Below are 25,001 nucleotides of genomic sequence, written 5' to 3' on the forward strand. Positions count from 1 at the left end.
GCTACATAAGGAATTGAAAAACAGAAGGGCATTTTGAGCATTAACGTCATAAATCAAACATTTTCCATTTTCTGGGGATGTTTCTCCAGGAATAGGTATTGCTGAGATGGAAAATGGGCTCTGAAAGACTTCCTTTGGGAACATAATGGCCCACCCTTAAGCTTCCCCACTTCTTACTAAAATCTGATTTAATAATACATTTTCAATCTTCAAATATGAGAAAAAATAATTGTATGGGATAATGTGAGTTTTTAAATAGTAAAATGGATTAAAGAAATTATAAAACTGTTTTTATAAAATAGAAATAAAAAGATCAGAAATCAACAGTATTAAAATGACATGAAGATCTGGCTAAACTATATACTTATTACTTCTCTTTCCACATGTGGAAATTCTACCTCACTTTTTAAATTCAGAATTTAAAAAAAGATCTGAAGGATAGCTAATGGAGAGAAAGTTTGGGAAGGTCAAACTTACGATGTAGCATATGATTGTGGTTAAAATTAATACGGAGAACCATTAGTGACATATTGTTTCGTGAAAGATCTGAGTAAAAAAGAATCAAGAATCTTTGAACACTTGGTAAGGAATAAAATTTAAAAGGGAATTGCAAAGATGTACTACTAAGACAAAAAGTAAATCCTGTAGTAAACAAGGTGTCCATTTTTTAGGGAGGATTCCAGTGATGTATTGTATTAAAATTTTCAAAGTTCCATGACTGATTCGATTAGGGGCAGCAGGTGGTAAAGGAAGTAGTGGAGCTCTAAGCAGGCAAAGGCACAACGGAAGGAAAATGTTGCGGATGAAAAAAAGAAAAGTGTTAATATCTCTGGGCAGGTGTGTTTTATAGTGAATGCCTTTATCATAATAAAAGGACAGATGTTGGGAAAAGATCAAAAAGGCTAACACTCTTTAGCCTTGATTTGTATCTTTAATTGAAGTAGAGTTGACACACAATATTGTATTAGTTTCAGGGCACAACATAGTGTTCCCACAATTCTATACATTATGAAATGCTCAGCACAGTAAGTGTCCTTACCATTCGTTGCCATACAAAGTTATTACGACATTATTGACTGTATTTCTTGTGCTGTGCTTTTTCATCCTTGTGACTTATTTATTGCATAACTGGGAGTTTGGACCTCTTAGTATTTTTTTTTTTTATAACTCAGGTGGGGATAATAGAAAGGAGTTTATCATCTAGTGCTTTTTGGGGGGGATGCTTCTGTTGATGATTTAATTGTGAATGACTAATTAGGGCCAGGGGTAGAAGACTTGTGTTAGTAAAGAACTATTTATAATATAAGATAGCAGGTTATGGTAGTGTGGTTGTCTAAATACTAGCTCCCGAAGGTGTCCACATCCTACTCCCCATGGATTTGTGTCAACATACCTTATTACCTTACATCACCATAGATGGTAAAAAAGACTGCAGATGTGATTAAGTAAAGAGTTTTGTTATGGAAAGTTACACCCTAAATGTAATCTCAAGGTCTTTATAAGAGGAAGAGAGGAGGGGTAATGGATGTGATGATGGAAGCAAGAGTGATTCCAAGAAGGGGCCATGAACCAAGGAATACAGGAAACTTCTAGAAACTGGAAAAGGCAAGGAAATAGATTCTCTTCTAGAGCATCCAGAAAGAACAGTCCTGCCAATACCTTCAGATTTCAGACTTCTGACCTCCAGAAAAGTAAGAGAAGAAATTTGCATTGGTTTAAGCCACTAAATTTGTTACAGCAGGAGTGAAAATATACAGGCAGTAATTTATAGAGAGGTCTAACGGGTAGTAATTTATAGAGAGGTCTCAGCGTAGCTGACTTTTACAATGAATGTCTGTGAGCTTTCCTTCAACTCTTAAGCTTTGAAAATGCCACAAATTTTCAAAATCTCTGGTTCCGTGTTGTTACATTCTGTGGGTAGACAAATTCATCTCTCCCAGGTTAGGAAACTTGGATATGGGCTTTATTTAAGGCTATAATGAAAAAACTCATTTCTCTCCCCACTGTGTGTCTTTACTCCTCATACAGAACACTTCACTTCTTTTTTTTTTTAACATGAAATTTATTGTCAAATTGGTTTCCATACAACACCCAGTGCTCATCCCAAAAGGTGCCCTCCTCAATACCCATCACCCACCCTCCTCTCCCTCCCACCCCCCATCAACCCTCAGTTTGTTCTCAGTTTTTAAGAGTCTCTTATGCTTTGGCTGTCTCCCTCTCTAACCTCTTTTTTTTTTTTTCCTTCCCCTCCCCCATGGGTTTCTGTTAAGTTTCTCAGGATTCACATAAGAGTGAAACCATATGGTATCTGTCTTTCTCTGTATGACTTATTTCACTTAGCATAACACTCTCCAGTTCCATCCACGTTGCTACAAAGGGCCATATTTCATTCTTTCTCATTGCCACGTAGTACTCCATTGTGTATATAAACCACAATTTCTTTATCCATTCATCAGTTGATGGACATTTAGGCTCTTTCCATAATTTGGTTATTGTTGAGAGTGCTGCTATAAACATTGGGGTACAAGTGCCCCTCTGCATCAGCACTCCTGTATCCCTTGGGTCAATTCCTAGCAGAGAACACTTCACTTCTAACACTTCTCATCACCAAATGTGTAGGATTTTTTTTTTCCCCATACCAAGTGATTCTCCATAATACCAGCCGGGTGTTCTACAATGTAAATCAGTTCTGACCCTATCTACGGGAAGATAGTAATCAGATCCCACAGGTAAAGGGTTCAGTCCCAGAAGACTGCCCCCCGACTTCAAACTCCAGTTGTAAGTATTGGGTCCCTAGGTTACCCACAACTTTTGTCCAATGTGGCTACAGATTAGAGGATCCCATGACTTCCCCCTCAGTTTGGATTAATTTTCTAGAATGGCTCACAGAATTCGGGAAACACGCACATTTACTAGTTTGTTGAAAGACATAACAAAGGATACCTATGAACAGCCAGATAAAGAAATAGAGTGAGGGCTGGGAGGGCTCCCAGTGTAGGAGCTTATGTCTTTGTGGAGATGGTGTGCGTCACCCTTCTGTTGTGCATGTGTTCACCAGACGAGCTCACTGAACCCTGTACTGTTGGGATACTTATGGAGGCTTTATCATGAAGCCATGATCAATTATGAACTCTGTTTCCAGCACCTCTCTAGAGAGATGGGAGATAGAGGGAGGGCAGTGGGGCTGAAAGTTACAAGCTTCTAACCATGGCTTGGTCTTTGTGGAGATCAGCCCAGCCGCCATCCAGCAGCCCTTCACGTGCCCTCCTAGAGTCTCCTCATTAGAACAAAAGATGTTCCTAATTCTCTTATCACTTAGGAATTTTGTGGGGTTTTAGGAGCTGAGTTCAGGAACCAGCGGCCAAGACCAATTCAGATGTGTCTTACTATCTCACAGAGGCTGTCTATGTTGTACATGGTTTTATAGAGAAATGCTTTCCACAGAAATACCCTCATTTTCTCTCCTGAGAAGGGTTTTATTTCCCATTTTACAAATGAGGCAGCTGAGGTGTAGAGAGATGAGTGATGGGCCCTAAGTCAGTGGAGACTCAGAACTCCTACCCGCTGTGTTAGGAAAATCCAAATCTAGTGTTCTCTCTGGGGACCCACAGCTCCCCCATAAGACCTGTGCGTCTCTGTCTGGAGATCTCATTATGTTGAGGAAGCAGTGATGATGTGATGAAAATTTCATAGAGCCCTATTCTTTCCACTTTAATGAGAAAAGGAAAGGTGGGAAATCAGTCCTGTTTTGGAAGTAGAAATACTCTTGCCTGTGGTTCCCCTGTAGCCAGTAGGGGAAGTCCCTTAGACATGTCATCTCTTACCATCTCCCGGCTGTCCTGGGTTTCAGCTGTCCCGGTTTGGGTCATAATGCATTTTAATAATAACAAATTTGTTATTAAAATAAAATGTTTTATTTTGACTAATAATATTTTAAAGATGAAATAGAATAGAAAAGTATTTGTCGTCCATGGAGAAGAAAAATGAGAGCTGATCACTTGTGGGTTCTCTCTGTGAACACTGTGTCATTTGTCCTAAGAAGGGAGCCTGTCTGTTTTTGTTCTGATTCTTCCTTTAAACCCAGCTCTAATTACCTTTTTCATTGTCTGCAGCATTTCTCCCTGGCTTCCTCTTGTTCCGATTTTGTCTTCCTGACTGTGTGCCTGTAGCTTCGTGTCACTGCTGTTTATTCACCCTTGGTTCTGCGCCCTCCCTTCCATCTCTCTTTAATTTTTTTAATGTTTAGGGCCAGAGAGAGGGAGAGAGAGAATCCCAAGCAGGCTCCACGCTGTCAGCACAGAGCCTGACACGGGGCTCGAACCCATGAACTGTGAGATTGTGATCTGAGCTGAAATCAAGTGTCAGACACTCAACCGACTGAGCCACCCAGGCGCCCCTGGAGTGTTTTTGGCTTACAGAAATGTTTACGTTTCTCTTGTTGGATCATCTGTCTTTTCTTAATGGCGTTTGCATTTTATTTCTTACTTAGAAAGTAGGGTAATCAGAAATTTGCCAAATTTAGCAAATTAAAATATAAGACACCAGTTAAATTTTAATTTCTGATTAACAGTGAATAATGTCTTAGTATAAGTAAATATAAATAGAATACTTGGAACATACTAATACAAAAAAAAAAATTGAAACCCATTTTTTTTTTCTCATTCCAAAGTTATTTTCTATAACTCAGGTGTTCTTCTAGAGCATTCATGGTTTGTTTTGTACAACTAAGTTTTTGATATGTCTGGATTTTCTTTTTTTGTTTTCTCTTGTTTTTTGGAAAGAAGAAGATGGGGAGCAAATGTTTTTTTTCTTCAAATGGCCAGTATTGTCCCAACACAATGTATTGAATAATCCATCTTTTTCACACTGATTTAAAATGGTATTGGATTTTCACTTTAAAATTGAAACCACAGGGACACCTGGGTGGTTCAGTCGGTGAAGCGTCAGACTTTGGCTCAGGTCGTAATCTCGTGGTTTGTGAGTTGGAGCCCCGTGTCGTGCTCTGTGCTGACAGCTCGGAGCCTGGAGCCTGCTTTGGATTCTGTGTCTCCCTCTCTCTCTGCCCCTCCCTGCTCATGCTCTGTATCTCTCACCTTCAAAAATAAATTAAAACAATTTTTTTTTAAATAAATAAAATTGAAACTACAAAGTACATACACAAAGTGAGAACTATTATAAGAATTATCTTTGTCTCAAATAGAAGAATGTAGGTTTCTTCTTTTCTCCAGTATATCTGCTTAAACTCTAAATTTAAGCAGTTTGGCCAAAGAATACCTGTGGCCCTATGTGAAATAAATAATTTACCTGGTAACTCAGAGACGCCACAGACCAAGCTGCCATGAAGAACAGTAATACATTTCTTAAGAAAAGCTCACAGGAATTGCTGGACCAAAACCGTCATCTGGTTTACAAAATCCTTCACTTCTCTGGTGAAATAAGCCAACTGAAAGTCATGCTGTCCATCCAGCATTCCCGGTCACTGACACAGGTGACTCTTCCTAAGCAGCTTGCGGGGGCAGGTGGGATAGGAAGGGGATTTAATATAAATTTAATGCCATTTCTTGCCTCATCTCCGAGAATATCTAGATAATTTAAAAATTCTCTTTCCATTTTTTTTTCCTGATAGAAGAACAACAAATGTTGTATAATTAAAACCTTCTTATACCAACCTGCTCTGCCTCAGAGTAAGATGGATTCATTGGTTTGCTTTTTTTTTTTTTTTTTAAGACAACAAGTCATAAGCTTCTTCTTGGTTTGCAGGCCTTGCCAGTAACCCCTCTTTCTTTCTGAGCACTCAGGAGACGTCTTCTCAGGCAGGCAATATCCCTAATAGGCTTCTTACCTCAGGGTTCTTCGAATTAGGTTGGGAAAACAGACAGATATAAAAAGTAATTACCACACAGTGTGAATAAAACTTTAAAAGAAGTGTGTTCCTCTGGGAGCTCAGGGCTGCAATGGTTTCACCGGGCCTCTGCTTTATAAGACCTAAGACCTTGTACTTGTAAGGACAGCCATCTTAACCATCGGAAAACAGTTGCTAAACCCAATCTCCAATTGGGCAATTTAATGATGTTAAATGATGGCTTGAGAGAAAAATTTAGGGGTAACTTCTATTTGTGTTTCTAATCAAGAGATTAGTGTTGTTGAATTTTTTTCCTGATGCACGCATTAGAATTGAAGGGAATCATTTGCTGGTTAGACCTATGCTGTTTCTTCCTTTAAGCCGCCTGTAATAGGACCAGAAAGCAGACTACAAAGGTATAAGCGGACCAGGGGGAATGAAGACATCTATACCAAAAGAAATTATAATTTGATTAAAGGAATTTCCTGTGACTTCAACCAGACAGTCGTAGACTGTAGAAGATATTTGCAAATGATACATTACTGCCAACATTTTAAAATCATCTTCTGAGTTGTGAACCCCAAATTTGTAATGATAATCATTATTATTACCACCCCTTACTGAATATTAAATACTCATTATTAGGCAGTCATCTGCTTAAACACTTGGCAGACATTGTCTCATTTACTCTTCAGGACTATCCTGGAAGGTAGATATTATTATTCCCACTTTATAGATGACAAAATTAAGACAGGGAGGGATTAAGTATTTCTTTCCTTTTTTCTTTCTTTCTTTCTTTCTTTTTCTTTCTTTCTTTCTTTCTTTCTTTCTTTCTTTCTTTCTTTTTCTTTCTTTCTTTCTTTTTCTTTCTTTCCTTCCTTCCTTCCTTCTTTCCTTCCTTAAGTATTTTTCCTAAAATCATGTTAGCAAGTTGTAAAGCCCATATTTAAACCCAGGTTTAACTAAAGTTCATGTTCTGAAATACTCCCCTACACTTCTAAGGCTACTTAGGACTTACCATCAGGGTGGACTTAAGGCACAATCTTTCCTATTTAAAATTAATTCAACGCTTCATTGCTCCAAAATAACACACCTGCCAGTTTGCTGTATATCTGGCCAAAGGCAAATGTAAATTTTTCTCTCTAGAAACTGCAGTTCTGGGGCTTGATTTAATTTCCTCCATGAAGAATAGTCAGGCTTGAGGAACAACTCTTATACAATTAAATATTACAGCTGTAAGTTCACTTAATTGGAGAAGATAGTTAAGAAAATGTAAGTATTTATAACATTTTTACATCTATAAACAGCCTTTCATCCATTGATAAGAACCGTCTGCAGACCAAAGCTGTGATATTGATATAATACTTCTCAAACTTTTAAAAGCCCTTATCACAGTATCATTGCTGAAATCAAGTTGGCAAAAATGCACTCATGATAGAACAAATCATCGTAAAGAATACTGCAAAGGATCTCCGTGTTCCGGTCTCCGTATTCCCACTGTAATTTATACCATAACTTGATACAGCTTTCAGATTAGCTGTTCAAGTGCCTTCCTGTGGTCATTTAAGAAGACAAGCATACTTTTCTGTTGCCAAGGTTTTATAATTGCTTCAAACAGCAACTAAACATATTGGCTAATTACTCTCAATAAGGACAGCTTTATGCCAAAACCAAATTCAATGTTTTTATCATTTAATCTTCAATGTCTTTTGGTAGAAAAAAATCTTTTGAGGTCTTTTAAAAATCAACAATCAATGGGTCAAGTCAGTATTTTCGTGGGATACATTTTAATTCAGTCTCCTTCTAGAAAGCTCATAGCATAGAGTATTGCCAAAATTGAAAACATTTATTGATACCCACATCAAGGTTTTCCAGCTTAGAAATCAGTGGTCAGCAGTTCCTGCCTGAAAACCTTCTATGACGTAGTCTCCTCTTGTGGCATTTCAATTAAATATCTGTTGATACAGGCACATGAAAAGATGCTCAACATCACTCCTCATCAGGGAAATACAAATCAGAACCACACTCAGATATCACCTCACACCAGTCAGAGTGGCCAAAATGAACAAATCAGGAGACTATAGATGCTGGCGAGGATGTGGAGAAACGGGAACCCTCTTGCACTGTTGGTGGGAATGCAAATTGGTGCAGCCACTCTGGAAAACAGTGTGGAGGTTCCTCAAAAAATTAAAAATAGACCTACCCTATTGACCCAGTGCAATAGCACTGCTAGGAATTTACCCAAGGGATACAGGAGTACTGATGCATAGGGGCACTTGCACCCCAGTGTTTATAGCAGCACTCTCAACAATAGCCAAATTATGGAAAGAGCCTAAATGTCCATCAACTGATGAATGGATAAAGAAACTGTGGTTTATATACACAATGGAGTACTACGTGGCAGTGAGAAAGAATGAAATATGGCCCTTTGTAGCAACGTGGATGGAACTGGAGAGTGTGATGCTAAGTGAAATAAGTCATACAGAGAAAGACAGATACCATATGTTTTCACTCTTATGTGGATCCTGAGAAACTTAACAGAAACCCATGGGGGAGGGGAAGGAAAAAAAAAAAAAAAGAGGTTAGAGTGGGAGAGAGCCAAAGCATAAGAGACTCTTAAAAACTGAGAACAAACTGAGGGTTGATGGGGGGTGGGAGGGAGGGGAGGGTGGGTGATGGGTATTGAGGAGGGCGCCTTTTGGGATGAGCACTGGGTGTTGTATGGAAACCAATTTGACAATAAACTTCATAGATTGAAAAAAAAAATCTGTTGATACATTTGAGACTTTAGAGAAAACTTTCAAAGGCTGTCTGAAACCTAGCTCCAATAGACAAAATTATCTGGGAATGAATGCATGTCAGGTTTTCGGTTTTCGTTATAAAGTATCATTTTGTCACTTCCGTGTCAGGACTCTAACCTGACAGAAGATGCTGCTCCCTTCAACCAGCCACATAGAATGCTTGTCAGTGATTCCAGTCTTGAACAATTTGCTCTTAAGTTATTGTCAAAAACCAAGCTGATACATTTGATATTTAAAAAGCATTAAGTCACTTATTTCCAGATGTGAGTAATCATTGGCATCACCTGGAAAGCTGTTTAAAACCTCAGTCTGATTCAGTAGATCTGAGACCTTGGAATTAGTATTGTAAAAATTCCTCACATAATTTCATTAGCTAGCTTTGTAGAGCTGCTCTTAGCCTTTCAAATGTGTTACACAGATTACTTTATGTAAAAATACACACCATCTCATTTATTAAGTGTAGCCCTAGCAAAGCATTTGTTCTGATGAATTGGCATGCTTCCTTTTTTTTTTTTCCAATCTAATGGCAGCTGTGTAACTCATCTCTGTTCTTTTTCCCTTGGGTACTGGGATGCTCAGAGGTTAAGTTCCACTTATGCTTAAAGCAGGAGCTTTTCTTAGCTCGGACTTCCTTTTTTTTTTTTTTTTTTTTTCTTTCTCTCATCCTAATTACATTGTATTTGCTCTTTACTGTCAGTTTAAGGGTTTTATTGTACTTAGGTCTTGTTTTTATTGTTACCTCTTTAAGATTCTTTCAAAAAGTAGGTCATGTTATAAATAATAAGCAAGGCTTAGAGCAAGAATAGAGAGGACCTATTCAGAAGATTTGGAGGATGAAATCATTACATTTTTCATGTCATTTGGCTGTGCTTCTATGCCAGAGGCCTGGCATGTTGGACTGACATTATGCCTAAAGAATTATGTTATGGTTGTGATATAATGAAGCATTTATTGACTTTAAGATTGCAACAAAATACATACATAAGTGCAAGTTCCTGTAATGATGTAGTATATTATTTCTCATGGAAATATGGATAAAGCTGACAACTAAAAAAGTTTTTAAGGTTTATTGAGTACCTGATATGCAAATGTAGATCATTGATATATACCTAAAGGGTTTAATGAGTGCTCTAAAGATTGACAGAATTTAGCAAGATAAAATAAATTTAGCAACATGTGCAGAAAATAAGACAAAGCACGAGGGGTCTGACTGGCAAAAAAAAAGTTGTATGATCTTGCTAAGGCAGGCCAAAACTTGAACTTTCTAGCAGTCTACATGAACATGAAAAGGAAAGTTCTTAAGTAATAAATCTAAAAAGATTTCTACTTCCTGTACAATCTCATAGATCATCATCTTTTCTCTTCACTGGTACAGTTACCATCACGGGATACTAGTAACTTATTATGCAGTTCAGATTTTTACATGAACTGGTTGAGATAAGTTAAAGTTTAATTTTCCAGCCTAAAAAAGAAAAAAAAAAAGAGGTCACATTTTTCTCTCACTGTCAGTGAACAGAACAGGTATTGAGAATTAGAAGAAATCTCATCTGGTGAGGCAAAGTCAAAGGGAATATATTTTTTATATTTAGGATGACGTATACCAAATTTTTGTCTTTTTTATCTGGTACAACTAGGTCTACTGCTAGCTGATAGGGTGCCTTTTTGCCAATTAGGACAAAAGCCCCCTCTGAGCAAATCTAGTATCAGGGCTGGATTTCTACCTCCCATGTTACCTCCATTACCCCTCACCTCACCCCTTCTCTCCTCCAGTCTTATTCCAGGACATCTTCATGCACCATACACTCTGCACAAGAGCACGTGGAGGCCATGACAATAACCCGGACATAAGAATCAGTTAAGACAGTTTCCGAAATAGCCAGATAAGTAGCTCTATGTTTCACACCAATTTTTTTTTTTCTTTTAAACTATTAGAGCTTTACACAGCGCTTCCTAAACTTGATTACGTATGAGAATCACCCAGGAGCTTCTCAAAAATGCAGGTATCTGGGTCCTACAACCCCTATTCTGGTGTAGTCAGCCAGGAGTTGAGATTCAGGAAGTTGCATTTCAGCAAATACCAGAGGTGGCTTGAATTCGAGAAAAGCCAGCTGAGGGGTAAATAAATAGTACAGGTTTGAAAGTCATACAGATAGGGTTTCCGAATCACTGTGTCATTTCAAGTTGTGTAATCTTGAGTAAACTAATCTTTCTTTGCCTTAGTTTCTCTTATTTTAAAATGACAATGAAAAATTTGGCCATCACAGGGTTATTTTAAGGATCAAGTGAGATTAAACACTCTATCCGAGCACCTGAAGGGTAGTAAACACTTAACAAATGCTAACTATTTAACAATGTACTCACAATATACTTTCAAGGCTCTATTCAGGGTAAGTCCAACCTTTAGGAAAGTATTTCTAAGGGTACTCGTAGCACTTCTCTTGTTTTATGACACTTGTACCCACCCCCTCTTAGGATTTAAAAGTGCTTGCTATTAGTATTTTTACATACCCGAAAGAAAATACCTTGTTTACTTTTTTGAAGTCCTCAAATTCAGAGTAATCATCTTTTTTTTTTTTTTTTTTCCATATTGCCTTCATCCTCATCACTATCCTGATTATACTACATCGTATTCAGATCTCATCAGGCCATTTATCCAGTTTGCCAAATATTGAAAATAGTAATTTTTTTTAAAAGAGTTCCCCTTCAGTCCTACCATTATAGATTTATGGAAAACTGAATTCTAAACCCAAAGCTGCCTCATAAAATTGGAGGGAACTGAGGTAGTGGAGTGCTTTAAATTAAGACACTAAAGTCCCAGTTAAATGAACCAGACTTCAATTACATCACAGGATCAATTTAAAGATAATCTCAGTAAATCCTATTAACTGAATGATAAACTTAAGCATTACTATGCTGAGAAATCATTTTTTCCTACAGGGGAGGAAAAACTTTTCCCTCTACCCTTCTTAGATTCATAGGCTAGGGCTCTGTAAATTACACCGACAAAAGACAGATTAAGAAGAGAAAAACAGAAGTTTATTAACATGTGCATCATGTGTACATGTGGAAGCACTCAGTGGTGCATAGCTCAAAGAGGTGGTTAGAACTTGGGCTTATATAGCATCTTTAAGTAAAAGGCAATACAGGGCACCTGGGTGGCTCAGTCAGCTAAGCGTCTGACTTCAGCTCAGGTCATGATCTCACAGTCTGTGGGTTCAGGCCCCACATTGGGCTCTATGCTGACAGCTTGGAGCCTGGAGCCTGCTTTGGATTCTGTGTCTCCCTCTCTCTCTGCCTCTCCCCTGCTTGTGCTCTGTCTCTCTCTCTCTCTCTCTCAAAAATAAATAAACATTTAAAAAAAAACTTTTTGAAGAAAAAGGCAATACATATTTAGAGAAGTGATATGACAAAGGAAAAGGACTTTGAGTTTCTAGGGCAGCAAAATGTAGAAAGGTAAATATATGGGGAAACTGATGGAAAGTAAGAGCTAGTTAGGAAAATTTGTTATATAATTTACTCTGGTGCCATTTGGGGGCTGATAAAGGTCTAGAATTGTCTCCAAGGATTAACTTTTGTCCTTCCTGGAAGAGAGAGGAAGAAAGGCACCTTTATAAATGTATGTCTTGCTTTTAGGCAAATAAGAGGAGGTCAGAGAGCTTTTCTTATCTCTGTCTCTTCAATTACCTTCAGCTCAAAATAACCTTATGCCAAAGTGGCACATTCTGCTACCCTTCCTTCCCATTGAAGGATACTATGGGGCATCTTAGAACTGTATGAAATGGAAACAGACATTAATTATTTTTAAAGAAATATGAACATTTTTATATAATATTTCTGCCTCAAAGACTGCTTTGAAGCTGCTACGGATTCAACATAGCTATCTCCAGTGAATGATGTTTTGTCACTTGAAATATTAAAATAAAATTTTGCCCCAAGGGCTCTTATAGCAGTTGGAATGCCAAGAAGTTTCTAAATAAAACAAATATCCGGGTCCAGCATTTTCAGTTCTTATTTTCACTCCTCCTTTCCTTTTTACTCACATTCTTTTTTTATTAAATGTTTCAGGAAATATGTATAGTGGTTCCAACTACCTTCATCTGTGGCTATTTTCCTGGGTCAATTGTACAGTATTGTGGTAAAGGATTTAGTATCATTAATAGTGATTCAAGAAAGAACACAAAAGACGATACTCAATGAAGCATTTTACTGGAAAATTAACCACAAAACACTTATGGAAATTACATGCAAATTACTTAAAATAGTGTTAAAAATACAAGTCCTTAACCCCCCCCCCCTTTTTTGCCATTTTCACCGTTTTTAAGCATACAGTTCTGTGTATTAAGTGCATTTACATTTTTATGCACTCTCACCCTTTTGGCGAAGAATGTAGTTCATCTTTGTACCAATAGATTCTGGAGGAGTAGAACTGTCCAAGAAAGAAGGGGAAGAGAGCGAAGGGGAAAAGAAGGTGGGAAGGAAGTGAGGGAAGAAGGCCATCCCAAGACAGATTAAAAAAAAAAAAAATCAGTAATACTGCAGTTTATCTTATTTTATTTTTTATTTGAGTATAATTGACACACAATGTTACATTAACTTCAGCTGTACAACACAGTGATTCAAAAGTCTATATGTTATGCTATGCTCACCACACATATAGCTACCATTTGCCACCATACAACACTATTACAGTACCATTGACTATATTCCCTAGGCTCTGCCTTTCATTCCCATGACTTCTTCATTCCATAACTGCAAGCCTATACCTCCTACTTCCCTCTACCCATTCTGCCCATCCCCCCCCGCCCCAAACACCTTCTCCCTGGCAACCATCAGTTTGCTTTCTATATTTATAAGTCTGACTCTACTTTATGGTTGTTTATGCTTTTGTTTTGTTTTTTAGATTCCACATATAAGTGAAATCATGTGGTATTTGTCTTTCTCTGTCCTACTTATTTCACTTAGCATAAAACCCTCTAGGTCTATCCATGTTGTTGCAAGTGGTAAGATCTCATTCTTTTTTATGGCTGTATAATAATTTATATATTTCCACCACATCTTCCTTATCCATTTGTCTATCAGTGGACACTTAGGCTGCTTCCATATCGTGGCTATTGTAAATAATGTTGCAGTAAACATAAGAGTGCATATATCTTTTTCAATTCGTGTTTTTCCCCCTATTGGGTAAATACCCATATTGGATCATATAATATTTCTACTTTTAATTATTTGAGGAACCTCCATACTATTTTCCACAATGGCTGCACCAATATACATTCCTACCAGCAGCTCACAAGGGTTCCTTTTTCTCCACATCCTTGCCAATCCTTGTTATTTCTTGTCTTTTTGATTTTAGCCATTTTTACAGGTGTAAAGTGATATTTCATTGAGGTTCTGGTTTGCATTTCCCTGATGAGGAGTGATGTTGAGCATCTTTTCAGGTGTCTGTTGGCCATGTTATTTCTTTTTTGGAAAAATATTTGGGTCTTCTGCCCATTTTTAGTCAGATTATGTAATTAATTAATTTAATTTTTTTGGTGTTGAGTTGTATAAGTTCTCTTTATATTTTGGATATTAATCCCTTATTGAATATGTCATTTCCAAATATCTTCTCCTATTTAGTAATTTGCCTTTTTGTTTTGTTGATGGCTTCCTTTGCTTTGCAAAAGCTTTTTATTGTGATATGGTCAAGGCAATCTTGAGAAAGAAGAATAAAGCTGGAGGTATCACAATTCCAGATTTCAAGATGCACTATACTACAAAGCTGTAGCAATCAAAACAGTATGGTACTGGCACAAAAATAGACACATAGATCAACGAAAGAGAATTGAGAACCTAGAAGTAAACCCATGCTTATATGGTCAATTAATCTATGACAAAGGAGGCAAGAATATACAATGAGAAAAAGACAGTATCTTCAAGTAATGGTTCTGGGAAACCTGGACAGCTACATGCAAAAGAATGAAACTGGACCACTTTCTCACATCATACACAAAAATAAACCCAAGATGGATTAAAGACCTCAATGTGAGATCTGAAACCGAGAGAGCTTTTACTTCCTTTGCACACTCTGGTAGAGGTAGCTGACAGCTGTGAGTTCTTGTGGCTGGGAAAATAATGGTGGCAGTGCTGGGGGTTGGGGTTTTAAAGACTGTAACATATGACTTAATTATATTGTGCCCTGACTGTATTTGGACCTAGGCCTCTACTGTCTACACTCAAGGCTTAAGGTTCTTGAAATTTTGCATGGATAACATGTTGAAACAGAGACAGTTTCCCGGTCATCAGTAGCAAGTGGTTATTTAGCAACATCTATGTGTAGAGTAACAGACAATGACAAAGTCGAGGGCCTTCCAGGAGAAAAGGATATGTACATTAACATGTATCATAAGTTAATGATAGCACAAGTCTTGAAGACAATGTGTTGGAACAGGAATTCAGAAAAAAGAGTAACTTCTGCAAGCTGGAATGCTTTTTGCTTAATTGTTACAATGACTCTGCATTTTTCTAGTACAAATTTTAACTGAAATAATATGAAATAAAATGTCAATAAAAATCTCACTTAATGGGCAAAATCTTAAATGATATTATGCACAAAAAAGGGGCAAGGATTATGTAATTTCAAAGCTAAGCTGCAAAACTGTTAATGCTGCATGATAGTTGCATTATAGGTAGAAGAGAAATACCGAACATCCTTTGTCAATCTTCTGGAAAAATTGATCTTGAATTAGCAAAGCTGTGATCAGTGAGAGCTCCTCAAGAAGGCATTTCTTTGTTAAATGCACTGCCCTTGTACTCTAAAGATTCTGATGTTCTTGAGGGCAATTGAATTAATTGTTCTGCATCATTTTCTTCCTTGTCTGGAGGAAGGCACTGCTACTCTAGGATAATAGAACAAACCTGGGGCGCCCGGGTGGCTCTGTCTGTTGAGCATCTGACTTTAACTGAGGTCATGATCTTACAATTTGTGAGTTTGAGCCCTGCATCAGGCTCGCTGCTGTTGACATGGAGCCCGGTTCAGATCCTATGTCACCCCATCTCTCTCTGCCCCTCCCCCCCCTGTGTGCGCTCTCTCTCTCTCTCTCTCTCTCTCAAAAACAAATAAACATTTAAAAAAAATTTTTTTTAAATAGAACAAACCTTCCTGGGGATGAAATCACAAAACGTAAACCTCTTGTATGAAAGCTAAAGTCCCACGCTCTCTCTCTAATGGCCAGAGATGAGAAATCATGGCTTGTGGAACACATCTCATTTTTACTTCTTGAGAATGAGACCAGTGCTGGAATTGAAAGTGGGGTTCTGTGTTGGTAAGATAGAAATATATTGCTAAGACTTTGCAAAATTTATCAAGAAAGTAGTCAGTAGTTTAAACTGATGACTGATCCCACCCAGAAGCATGGAAAAATGCACTAAATCTAACCATTTCACTCATCTGTTCATTAATAAAAAACCTTCACATAATGGAGCTGAGTTGACCTGAAGACTACACCACAGATCTTTCTGACTAAATTCAAACAGCGACTTTATTATTTTTATGAATTAAGATCATTTGGGTCCCATCTAAGTGCTGAGGTCTACTTTGGGTTTGAGAATGTCAACCCACAAGTAATTTTTTAGACTGATTCATGTCACTTTGACCAGCATTTATTAAAGGGTGAATGAGAAAATGGAATATGTTAGACAACTTAAAATGCAGGAAAATAGTAATGTAAAAGATTGCTACACTTTGACATTTTGCAACGTGTAAATTATATTATAGATAATATGCAAATTTGTACCAATTACTTGATTCAAGACCTCAGAACTTTTGGTAATGGATTTGAACCTCAAAATACAGTATTTATAGCCAGAGCATGGTCTTCACTTTCAATGAGTATTCCCTTTGGGTAGAAAGCAAGCTGAGCTCCAGGGTGTAGATTTATGCCATGCCAAGGCAGTTGACCACTCTTTCTTTCCCATTCTCCACTGTCTTGCAGACCAGATGATGTGCTCCTTCATCGCACGCATGATGAGATTGTCCTCCTGCATTGCTTTCTCTGGCCCCTGGTGACATTTGTGGTGGGCGTTCTCATTGTGGTCCTGACCATCTGTGCCAAGAGCCTGGCAGTCAAAGCAGAAGCCATGAAGAAGCGCAAGTTCTCTTAAAGGGGAGTAGGCTTGTGGCAAGCAAAGCACAGAAACTGCGCTCATCGGCACACATCTACCTGCGGAGGCTGTTTCCTGGTGCAGGAGATGGAAGGGGCTACGAGAGGTCTCTGAGAGGCTCCTCCCTCAATGGCAGCAGAGACCGGCACAACCGGAAGACTTGGAACCTCATAGATTGTATGCCATGTGTCGTAGCAATGGCTGAAGGGTCAAGCTCTTAACCGTATGGAGTAACCATTTCAGAAAATCCTATAAGAAGTTAATTTTCTTTGGAAAGTAACAGTATATAATTGTACAGTGTAGTATACAAACCATTATGATTTCTGCTACTTAAAAACATTAAAAGAGAGTGGTCTGTGTTCTTTTCTATTTCTTTTTTTTTTTTACGTTTAGAACACCACGGTTTTAAAAAAGGGTCTTGGTTTCATTTGATTCCGCGAGATGAAACTTGCACTTAGAGATAAGGACCCCTGCACAAGTCTTGACCTCACAGTACGATCCCCAGTTTCCATTATTGAAGAATACCTTTTGACTCCTGCTCGAAAAAGGAAAACTGCGCTGTTCCCTCCGTCTTCAGTCATTTCTGTGACTCTTCATCAAGGGACCCTCAAAGATTGGGAAAACATATCCTCCAACACTTCCCTTTGCCTCTCCACTATTTTTCACCAAATTATCTCTTAAGAGAGGGAGACGGTTCTGAACAAGGTGTGTCCTAGCTCTAAGAGCACTGAGCTCCTTCATTCACGCGTCCATGTTACATTCGACGGATTTCATCTCTGTGCAATAGAATGGACATGATGTGAAGGACACGTGTCAGCTTAGTTAACTGCTGTTTTCGTTCCTTTTCTCTTTTAGCTCAGAAAAAAAAATATTCAGAATCAGCTCAAGTGTTTTGTTTTTATTTTCTTTGTCTTTGCCTTGATGTTTTCAGTACTACGTGAATGCCGCTGCAGGTGTTTGCTTGGACAAACCTGGAGATGCAACCCAGGGTTCATCACTGCTGCTGCTGAGCTTCCTGGGCCTTTCTCACGAGGGCACTGAGGAGACTGTGCTTCTTTGCATCTGTTGACAAATGCAGATTCCAAATATCAGTCACAGGTATCGGTGAATATCCTACTTACCCAGGTAGTTACCAGACAGAATCAAACCTTTGCGTCGATGAGATGTACATTTTTAGTGAAGGAACAATCGGATGATATGGTTTCTTCTTGCTCTCTTCCATTATTCTTCAAACATGCTTCTATGAGAATAAAGGCAAACTGGAATTTAAGGACAGTACTCGCTTAGGGTTCTAGGAAAGATACATCTTAGTGGAATGATAGGCCTCTGACTTTTAGTTCACAGACTGCTCTTTCCTTAATTTTAGAATACAAGTCATTGACAGAGCCATAGTCTTCTATGGAAGGGTGTTGGATGAGTGTGACCACCTTTTTCGAATCCAGTGTTACAAGTTTCATTGTGAAAAAGGCCTTGAACACACCATCGATGATATCCTTTGAGGCAGCTCCATCCTTTGAGACTTCAGTGCCAGTTTTCTGTTACAGCATCCCTGTTGTCTTAGCAACACCATGAACCGATCTGAAACACAGTTACTCGAATGGAAAGCCGAGAAAATCATCATCTTTGTGTTACATAGTGGGAGAGGAAGTCTGCTTTATCCATTTTATCTTAATGCAATAATCTATGATTAATCAATTACAGAGAATAGATAAAAATAGTGCATGGACATGTGTGATGTGTAGGGAAAAAGGAAAATTGATATTTATTGATCTGAGTTTTCATTTATCAGTTTGATACTCATACATTTGTGTTAATTAATGCCTCCATTTAGACCCAAAGAATATACATGACTGTATTCTATAGGTTGATTTTTAAAATATTTTTTTAATGTTTATTTATTTTTGAGAGAGAGCAAGTGAGCGAGGGGTAGAGGGAGAGGGAGACAGAGGAGCTGAAGCAGGCTCTGTACTGACAGCAGAGAGCCTGATGCGGGGCTTGAACTCACGAACTGTGAGATCATGACCTGAGTTGAAGTCAGATGCTCAACTGATTGAGCCACCCAGGCGCCCCTGTAGGTTGATTTTTTGAAAAGAGAATTCATGAAGTCACATGTAGTTTTAAGGTCTTACTTGCTTATAGCCAGTTAAATTTGAGGCTCCTTATACTTGTTGTTAAAGCTAAAATCCAGAGGAAGGGGGGTGCATTTTTAAGATTATCAAAAGGTAGAGAAGCTTAGCTTCTTAATAGAAGTGAGAAAATGGTCAAAGCTGCTGTAACAGAGAACCCAAAATACCATGGCCCACCTGAGAAGTTATTTCTTCCTCACACAGCAGTCCAGAGGCAGCAGAGAAGTCCAGGGCAGTTCTGATTCATATGGTAATGGAGGGACCCAGGATTCCTCTACCTTGTTGTTCTTTCATTACCAAGAACAGTATTCATTCCATGGTCAAAATTGACTCAAAGAATCACATCTGCTTTGCAACCTGGAAAAGCAAGGAAGTTAGGAGCTAGCTCTTTCTTTTTAAGGAAATTTTACCCATCACTTTTGCTCACAGTTATTTGTAAATACTTACTACCTAGCTATACCTAGCTTCAAGGAAGGCTGGGACATGTTTTCTTCAGCTAGATGGACCTATGTTCTACTAAAACTCCAGGGGAGGGGTTCTAGTTCTAAAAGGAAAGGGGAGAGAAAGACTACTAAAGGATGGGAATGATGGATAGCTGTCAATGCCCTATGCCATGATGAAATTCTGGACAATTACAAAGATCCTCTGCCCCCCCCCGGAAATAAGGTTCTTGGTTAAACCTTCAATCTGCTGTCTTGGAGAAACTTGTCCATTGTTCTCTGTGACCCCTGGTTTGATCTCTAGGAAATTCTTGCTCATTAAACCCATAGCCACATCAGAAACTTTTGGGGTTTATCACAGCTTTTGCATGTTCCTAGTGCATATTTGTAGACCTAGATTTCTTTAGGGATTGAACAAACAGGCTTTTGTAGGCCAAGATTATAGTTTATTTGGCTGTGATAAAGAGGCTGTCTCCATTTTTTATGTTTGACTGCTGATAGCTTTCATGCCTCCTCCCTATTCCCCTTTCCCCCTATGCTTGACATCTGGGCAAACTGGTTAGAAAGGCTGGGTGCCTCCTTCCAAGTGGGAAATTCAAACCACACAAGGCTGGCCTGCAAGCAGGATTATACAATAAGAACAAAAAAAAGCCAAACCAGTCTACTCATTTTTGGACCTGTGTGGGAACTGTCCTGCTCTCCCCATAAAGTCTCATGATGTGAATAACAAAGTTTGTACCCTCTTGATGTGTGAGTGGTTAATAGTATTGACATCCAAACCAAATTTGGGGTTAGGGAGTGCATCTGAGGGGTGCCCACAACATAGGTGATAAAATTTCATCCAGAAAGTTTCTATTTGCTTCCAGTTAGTTCGTGTCAAAGTGACCACTGCCAAAAGTCTCCTCTTGTTATAGTTGTTAAACCAGCAGCATTTTACTCAGTCTCTGCTTGTACCTCCAATCCTCAACTTAATGGCAGGCACCTGGAAGCTTTCTGGAACAAGTTTAAGTGGGAATGCAACAACATTTATCTGATTTTTTCTGCTGAGCTACTCCCGTTGTCTGGCCAGCATTACTTAATGGAGACTCTGGAGAAAGATTCTGCATGATAATTTCCCGCTGTTTGGGGTAAAGAAGCAGTGGGCTGCAGGGCAAAGGCACAAGTCCTGTAACAAAGCTGTGTTACCCTATTTATAGACTAGTTCTTGTCTCACTCAACTATTTTCCATGGTACTTTACTAAAAAACAGCAAAGAGCAGCCAATCCGCATCATCACCGCTTTTTCCTAATCGCTCTCTCCTTTGCTACTGGCCTGCCTTCTGAGTTGGTGCTGGTGATGATTTTGTACCTAATGATTGGTCAGAGCATAACAAGAATCTCTAGTTTTCCACCCTGCAGTCTGTTTCCTCGCTGCCAGCTGCCTGGCAACAATGCCAAAGCCACGTATTTTCGAATTTTGTTATGATGAGAGATAATTTACCTTGCTTTTCTCTAAATGGTCTCATCTGGCAAGACGTCCTCATCTATTACCTCCTGCCCTCACCTGTCCCGGGCTCTGAATGGACATTGCAATGGCTCTGATGCATTCTTAGGTCTTTGTCACAAGCTCAATGATGGGCAGACAATACAATGACAGAATGAATAATGGGACAAAATATGATCAGACAACATGGGTGGAGAATCATTTACCTGGCTCAGATAATTTATCCTTTTGAAAAATGAACTGAAATATATCAAACCATATAAAACCCTTTTCCTAATAGCTCAGCATTGGCATCACATAGCCTACAGTCCAGATGCACTGTGGTCCTCTCAGGGTCTGTACATATGGGGTCCTGTGCTGTGGCCTGAACCCCTCTTCTCACCATATTTGCATATCTGTTTCTTCTCGTCCATTAGGTCTGAGCTTAAATATTGGCCCTTCCTAGATGCCCTCCCTAACCACCCTATGTAAGTAGGCTTCTCCGGTCATCCTCTTCCTCTTGCTTTCTTCCTTTGTAGTACCTATTGTTGTTTTTGTTTATATATTTATTTGTTTACTTGTCTGTTATCTCTCCCATTAGATGATAAGCTCCACAAGAAGGTAGAATAATGATAGGATTTTTTTTTTCATCATTGCACGGTGCCCAACACAATAAGGTGCTCAATAAATATTTATTAGATGGATAAATGAATGAATGAATGAATGAATGAATGACTGCTCCCAGGATCCATTATGTTCTTTGTACATATTGTTTCTTATATCCTTTCCTGTCTTGGGAAATATTACCTTACCTTCAAGGCCCAACCTCTTCCATGCATCTTACCTACAAAATTAATCACTTCCCTCTCTGTGATCCCATAGCAGTTTGTACATACCTCTATTATTCTAAGACTTTAGCATGTATTGTAATATTTTATCATGTACTGTATGGCTATTAATCTCTGACTCTTCCTTACCTCCTCACCTTTTGAGATGAGAAGCATATTGATTTATTTTGTCCATAATGATAATAATAGTGACCTCCAACTAACACTTATTAACTGCAAACGTTTATTCTTTCATACTGTTTCTGAACATCAGGTATCAGGAAGTGGCTTAGCTGTAATTCTAAATTATTCTTGGTGAAATATTGCCAATTAGGAAGATAAGTGCATGAGTTAGAGGAGTTATATGGAATAAACATAAGAAGCAAGAGTCCAGTAGAATTACAGTAAGGAAAATTTTTTTTAAATGTTTATTTATTTTGAGAGAGAGAGAAGGAGAGTGTGGGGGCAGGGGGAGGGCAGAGAGAGAGAGAGGAAGAGAGAGAATCCCAAGAAGGCTCTGCACTGTCAGCACAGAGCTCGATCTTTCGAACCGTGAAACCGTGACCCAAGCCGAAATCAAGAGTTGGTGTCTTAGAGCCACCCAGATGCCCCTATAGTAGGGAAATTTTGATAAGAACACATTATTCATTTGATAGGCATTTTAAAATAGAAAGTGAGCAAAGTCCAATTGTCTGTCTTTTTCGACTGACATGAAGAGGCTTCCAAAAGAGTCTTTGAAGGCTTGAGGAATAGACTTCACAGTAACTTTAGATCACTTTCAAGAGTAGACAGTGAAGCGTATGTGACTCTTGCTCCTTCCTCACTTTTTGTGAATAACCTTAAGTCAGAAATGGGGGAGTTAACTTGCAAACAAAGACTGAAATTGGGAATAGTCCCATTGCCAGATCTTTAATACCTCAGGGAAATGTTTGAAAGAGCCCTAGAGACCTAGGAATTGGAATAAACTAATGTCTTTACAGATTAAACTCCTAGACACATCATGGGAGAGAAACTCTGGATTGAGATGCCTGTAGGTGTTGTTAGGAGAAAAAGTATTGGGAAACAATTGTGCCAGTGAACAAACTGAAGGAAAAAAGAATACAGTGAGTGAACAATAAAGGTGCTCTGAGGGAGAGCCAAGTAATCAGCAATTTACTCTTGAATTCTCCGTTGAAATTTCTTTAAATGTTAAATGACAGCTTTGCAAATGTTTTCTTTCTTTTTCTTTCTTTCTTTCTTTCTTTCTTTCTTTCTTTCTTTCCTCTTTTTCTTTCTTTCTTTCTTTCCCTCTTTCTTTTTCTTTCTTCTTTCTTTCTTTCCTCTTTCTTTCTTTCCCTCTTTCTTTTTTCTTTCTTTCTTCTTTCTTTCTTTCCTTCTTTCTTTCCCTCTTTCTTTCTTTCTTTCTTTCTTTCCCTCTTTCTTTCTTTCTTTACCTCTTTCTTTCTTTCTTTCTTTCTCTTTCTTTCTTTCTTTCTTTCTTTCTTTCCCTCTTTCTTTCTTTCTTTCTCTTTCTTTCTCTTTCTTTCTTTCTTTCTTTCTTTCTTTCTTTCTTTCTTTCTTTTTCTTTCTTTCTTTCATAGTGGGTGCTACAATACCAACCTTAAACCCTGGCATTATTATATCACCACTCCCTCAGTGTCAACAAACTTCTCCAGTAGTGGGTAGCCCGAATGATCCTGGGCACTCTATGTCCCAGCCCATAACTTTTACCCTTGGACTTCAATCAAGGAACATTCCGTTATCCTTTGTGACACTAACCTGCTAATTAAATAAGACTCCATTATGCAAAAGGATCTGCAGAGTTAAGTGTTCCTCTGAAGACCTCTTCCTTGAGATCCACAAGCCCTTCCCTATTCAGACTCAAGTCAAAGCTAATTTGGAAACAGACTTACTGGTATCCTTCTGTCTAAATCAAATCCAAATTGAAGGTCTTCGTGAAGTTCTGGACTCCTTATGGATTAAAAATTCTACCTAAACTGATAGAATTTTGAGGGCTGAATCCATCAAGATTCAATATTCAAATGTTATCCACACTTGCATAATAGCTTCTAAAAAAACAATAAGCAAAGGACTGAAACCAAGAGTTGAAACCTACCAAAAGACTCATCATAAATTGTATTGGTCCTCGTACAACTTGTCCTCCTTGTCAAGAAACTCAATGGGTAACGATTAGATTTGTTCGGGACTTCAGGGTCATAAATAAAATACCCATTCCTTACTTCCCTGTGGTAGTAAGCCCAAATACTATTTTATGGGGTTATATAGTCTAGACTCTTCCATCTGTGCTATCCTTTCTTTCGTAGTTCCTCAAGTGAGATTGGGATAGGTAAACTTGCTCAAGCTTTCCTGCGAGTCAACAATATGCCATGTCAGTTACCCTTCAGTAATTTAACAAGGTTCCCTCCTACTTTTTTTTCTTTTCTTTTTTTTTTAAAGATTTTATTTTTAAGTAATCGCTACACCCAATGCAAGACTTGAACTCACAACCCGGAGATCAAGAGTCACATGCTCCACCGACTGAGCCAGCCAGATACCCCCCTCCCACTTTTTTCTCACAAGGAATTATGGGCCTTAAGTTTCCCTGAAATTCTTGTTTTACCATCTTAACAGTTTTAACTCAGAAAAGATTTTATGTTAGAAAGAATGTTATAATTTTGTCAAAACAAATTATATCACCTAGACCAAGATTATTGGCAAGGAGGTAAATCTCACTTTATACAGACTCAAAGTCATTCAAAACTTTCCCAGGCCAGTCATTCATACTTAACTCAGTCTGTTGAGAGGGTGCCTGGGTCTTAGAGCTACTGCGGGCAATTAGTTTCGAGCTGTTTTAGAATTAGCACACCTCTGTGATTTAACCAAGTTATCAGTAGTCAAAACTCTTCCTTGGGAACCTACACTTGAGCTGACATTTTGTGATTTTTTTTTAAAGTTCATTTATTTATTTTTTTAAGAGGGAGCGAACGGGTGGGGGGCAGGCAGAGAGAAAATCCCAAGCGTGCTCAGCACTGTTAACACTGGGCTCCACCTCAGATCTCACGAGATGTGAGATCATGACCTGAGCTGAACCCGAGTCAGACGCTTAACTGACTAAGCCACCCAGGCGCCCTGACATTTTGTGTTTTAAAACTAGCTTTTTAACATCTTCTTACTCTAGGTCAATTTAAGTGTCTTCAACCTTTCTACATATTAATGAATAAACAATCTGGACAAAGCTTTGTTTTTTTAACTCACTTGTATGGTATTGTAACTGGGTCCAAGGGTGTGAGAGCACCTGGCTCTGGGGTCCCAAACAGACCAGATTGGGCCACTCCTGCCACTGATAAAATCCAAAGGCAGAGGGAGGAGCAGTGGGGAAACCA

At 38.5% G+C, this 25,001-nt stretch overlaps 1 protein-coding gene across 1 annotated transcript in view; it reads left to right on the top strand.

Moving 5' to 3' along the window:
• Positions 1-17,147, top strand: part of KCNMB4 (potassium calcium-activated channel subfamily M regulatory beta subunit 4) — a 61,195-nt gene extending 44,048 nt beyond the window's left edge. The window contains exon 3 of the mRNA XM_007082265.3: positions 16,617-17,147. Coding sequence (XP_007082327.2) covers positions 16,617-16,785 — 169 coding nt within the window. The 3' untranslated portion in view covers positions 16,786-17,147. The remainder of the gene's footprint in view (positions 1-16,616) is intronic.
• The last annotated feature ends 7,854 nt before the right edge of the window (positions 17,148-25,001 follow it).

Source organism: Panthera tigris, chromosome B4 (assembly GCF_018350195.1).
Source record: "Panthera tigris isolate Pti1 chromosome B4, P.tigris_Pti1_mat1.1, whole genome shotgun sequence".
In the NCBI taxonomy this organism is placed as follows: Eukaryota; Metazoa; Chordata; class Mammalia; order Carnivora; family Felidae; genus Panthera; species Panthera tigris.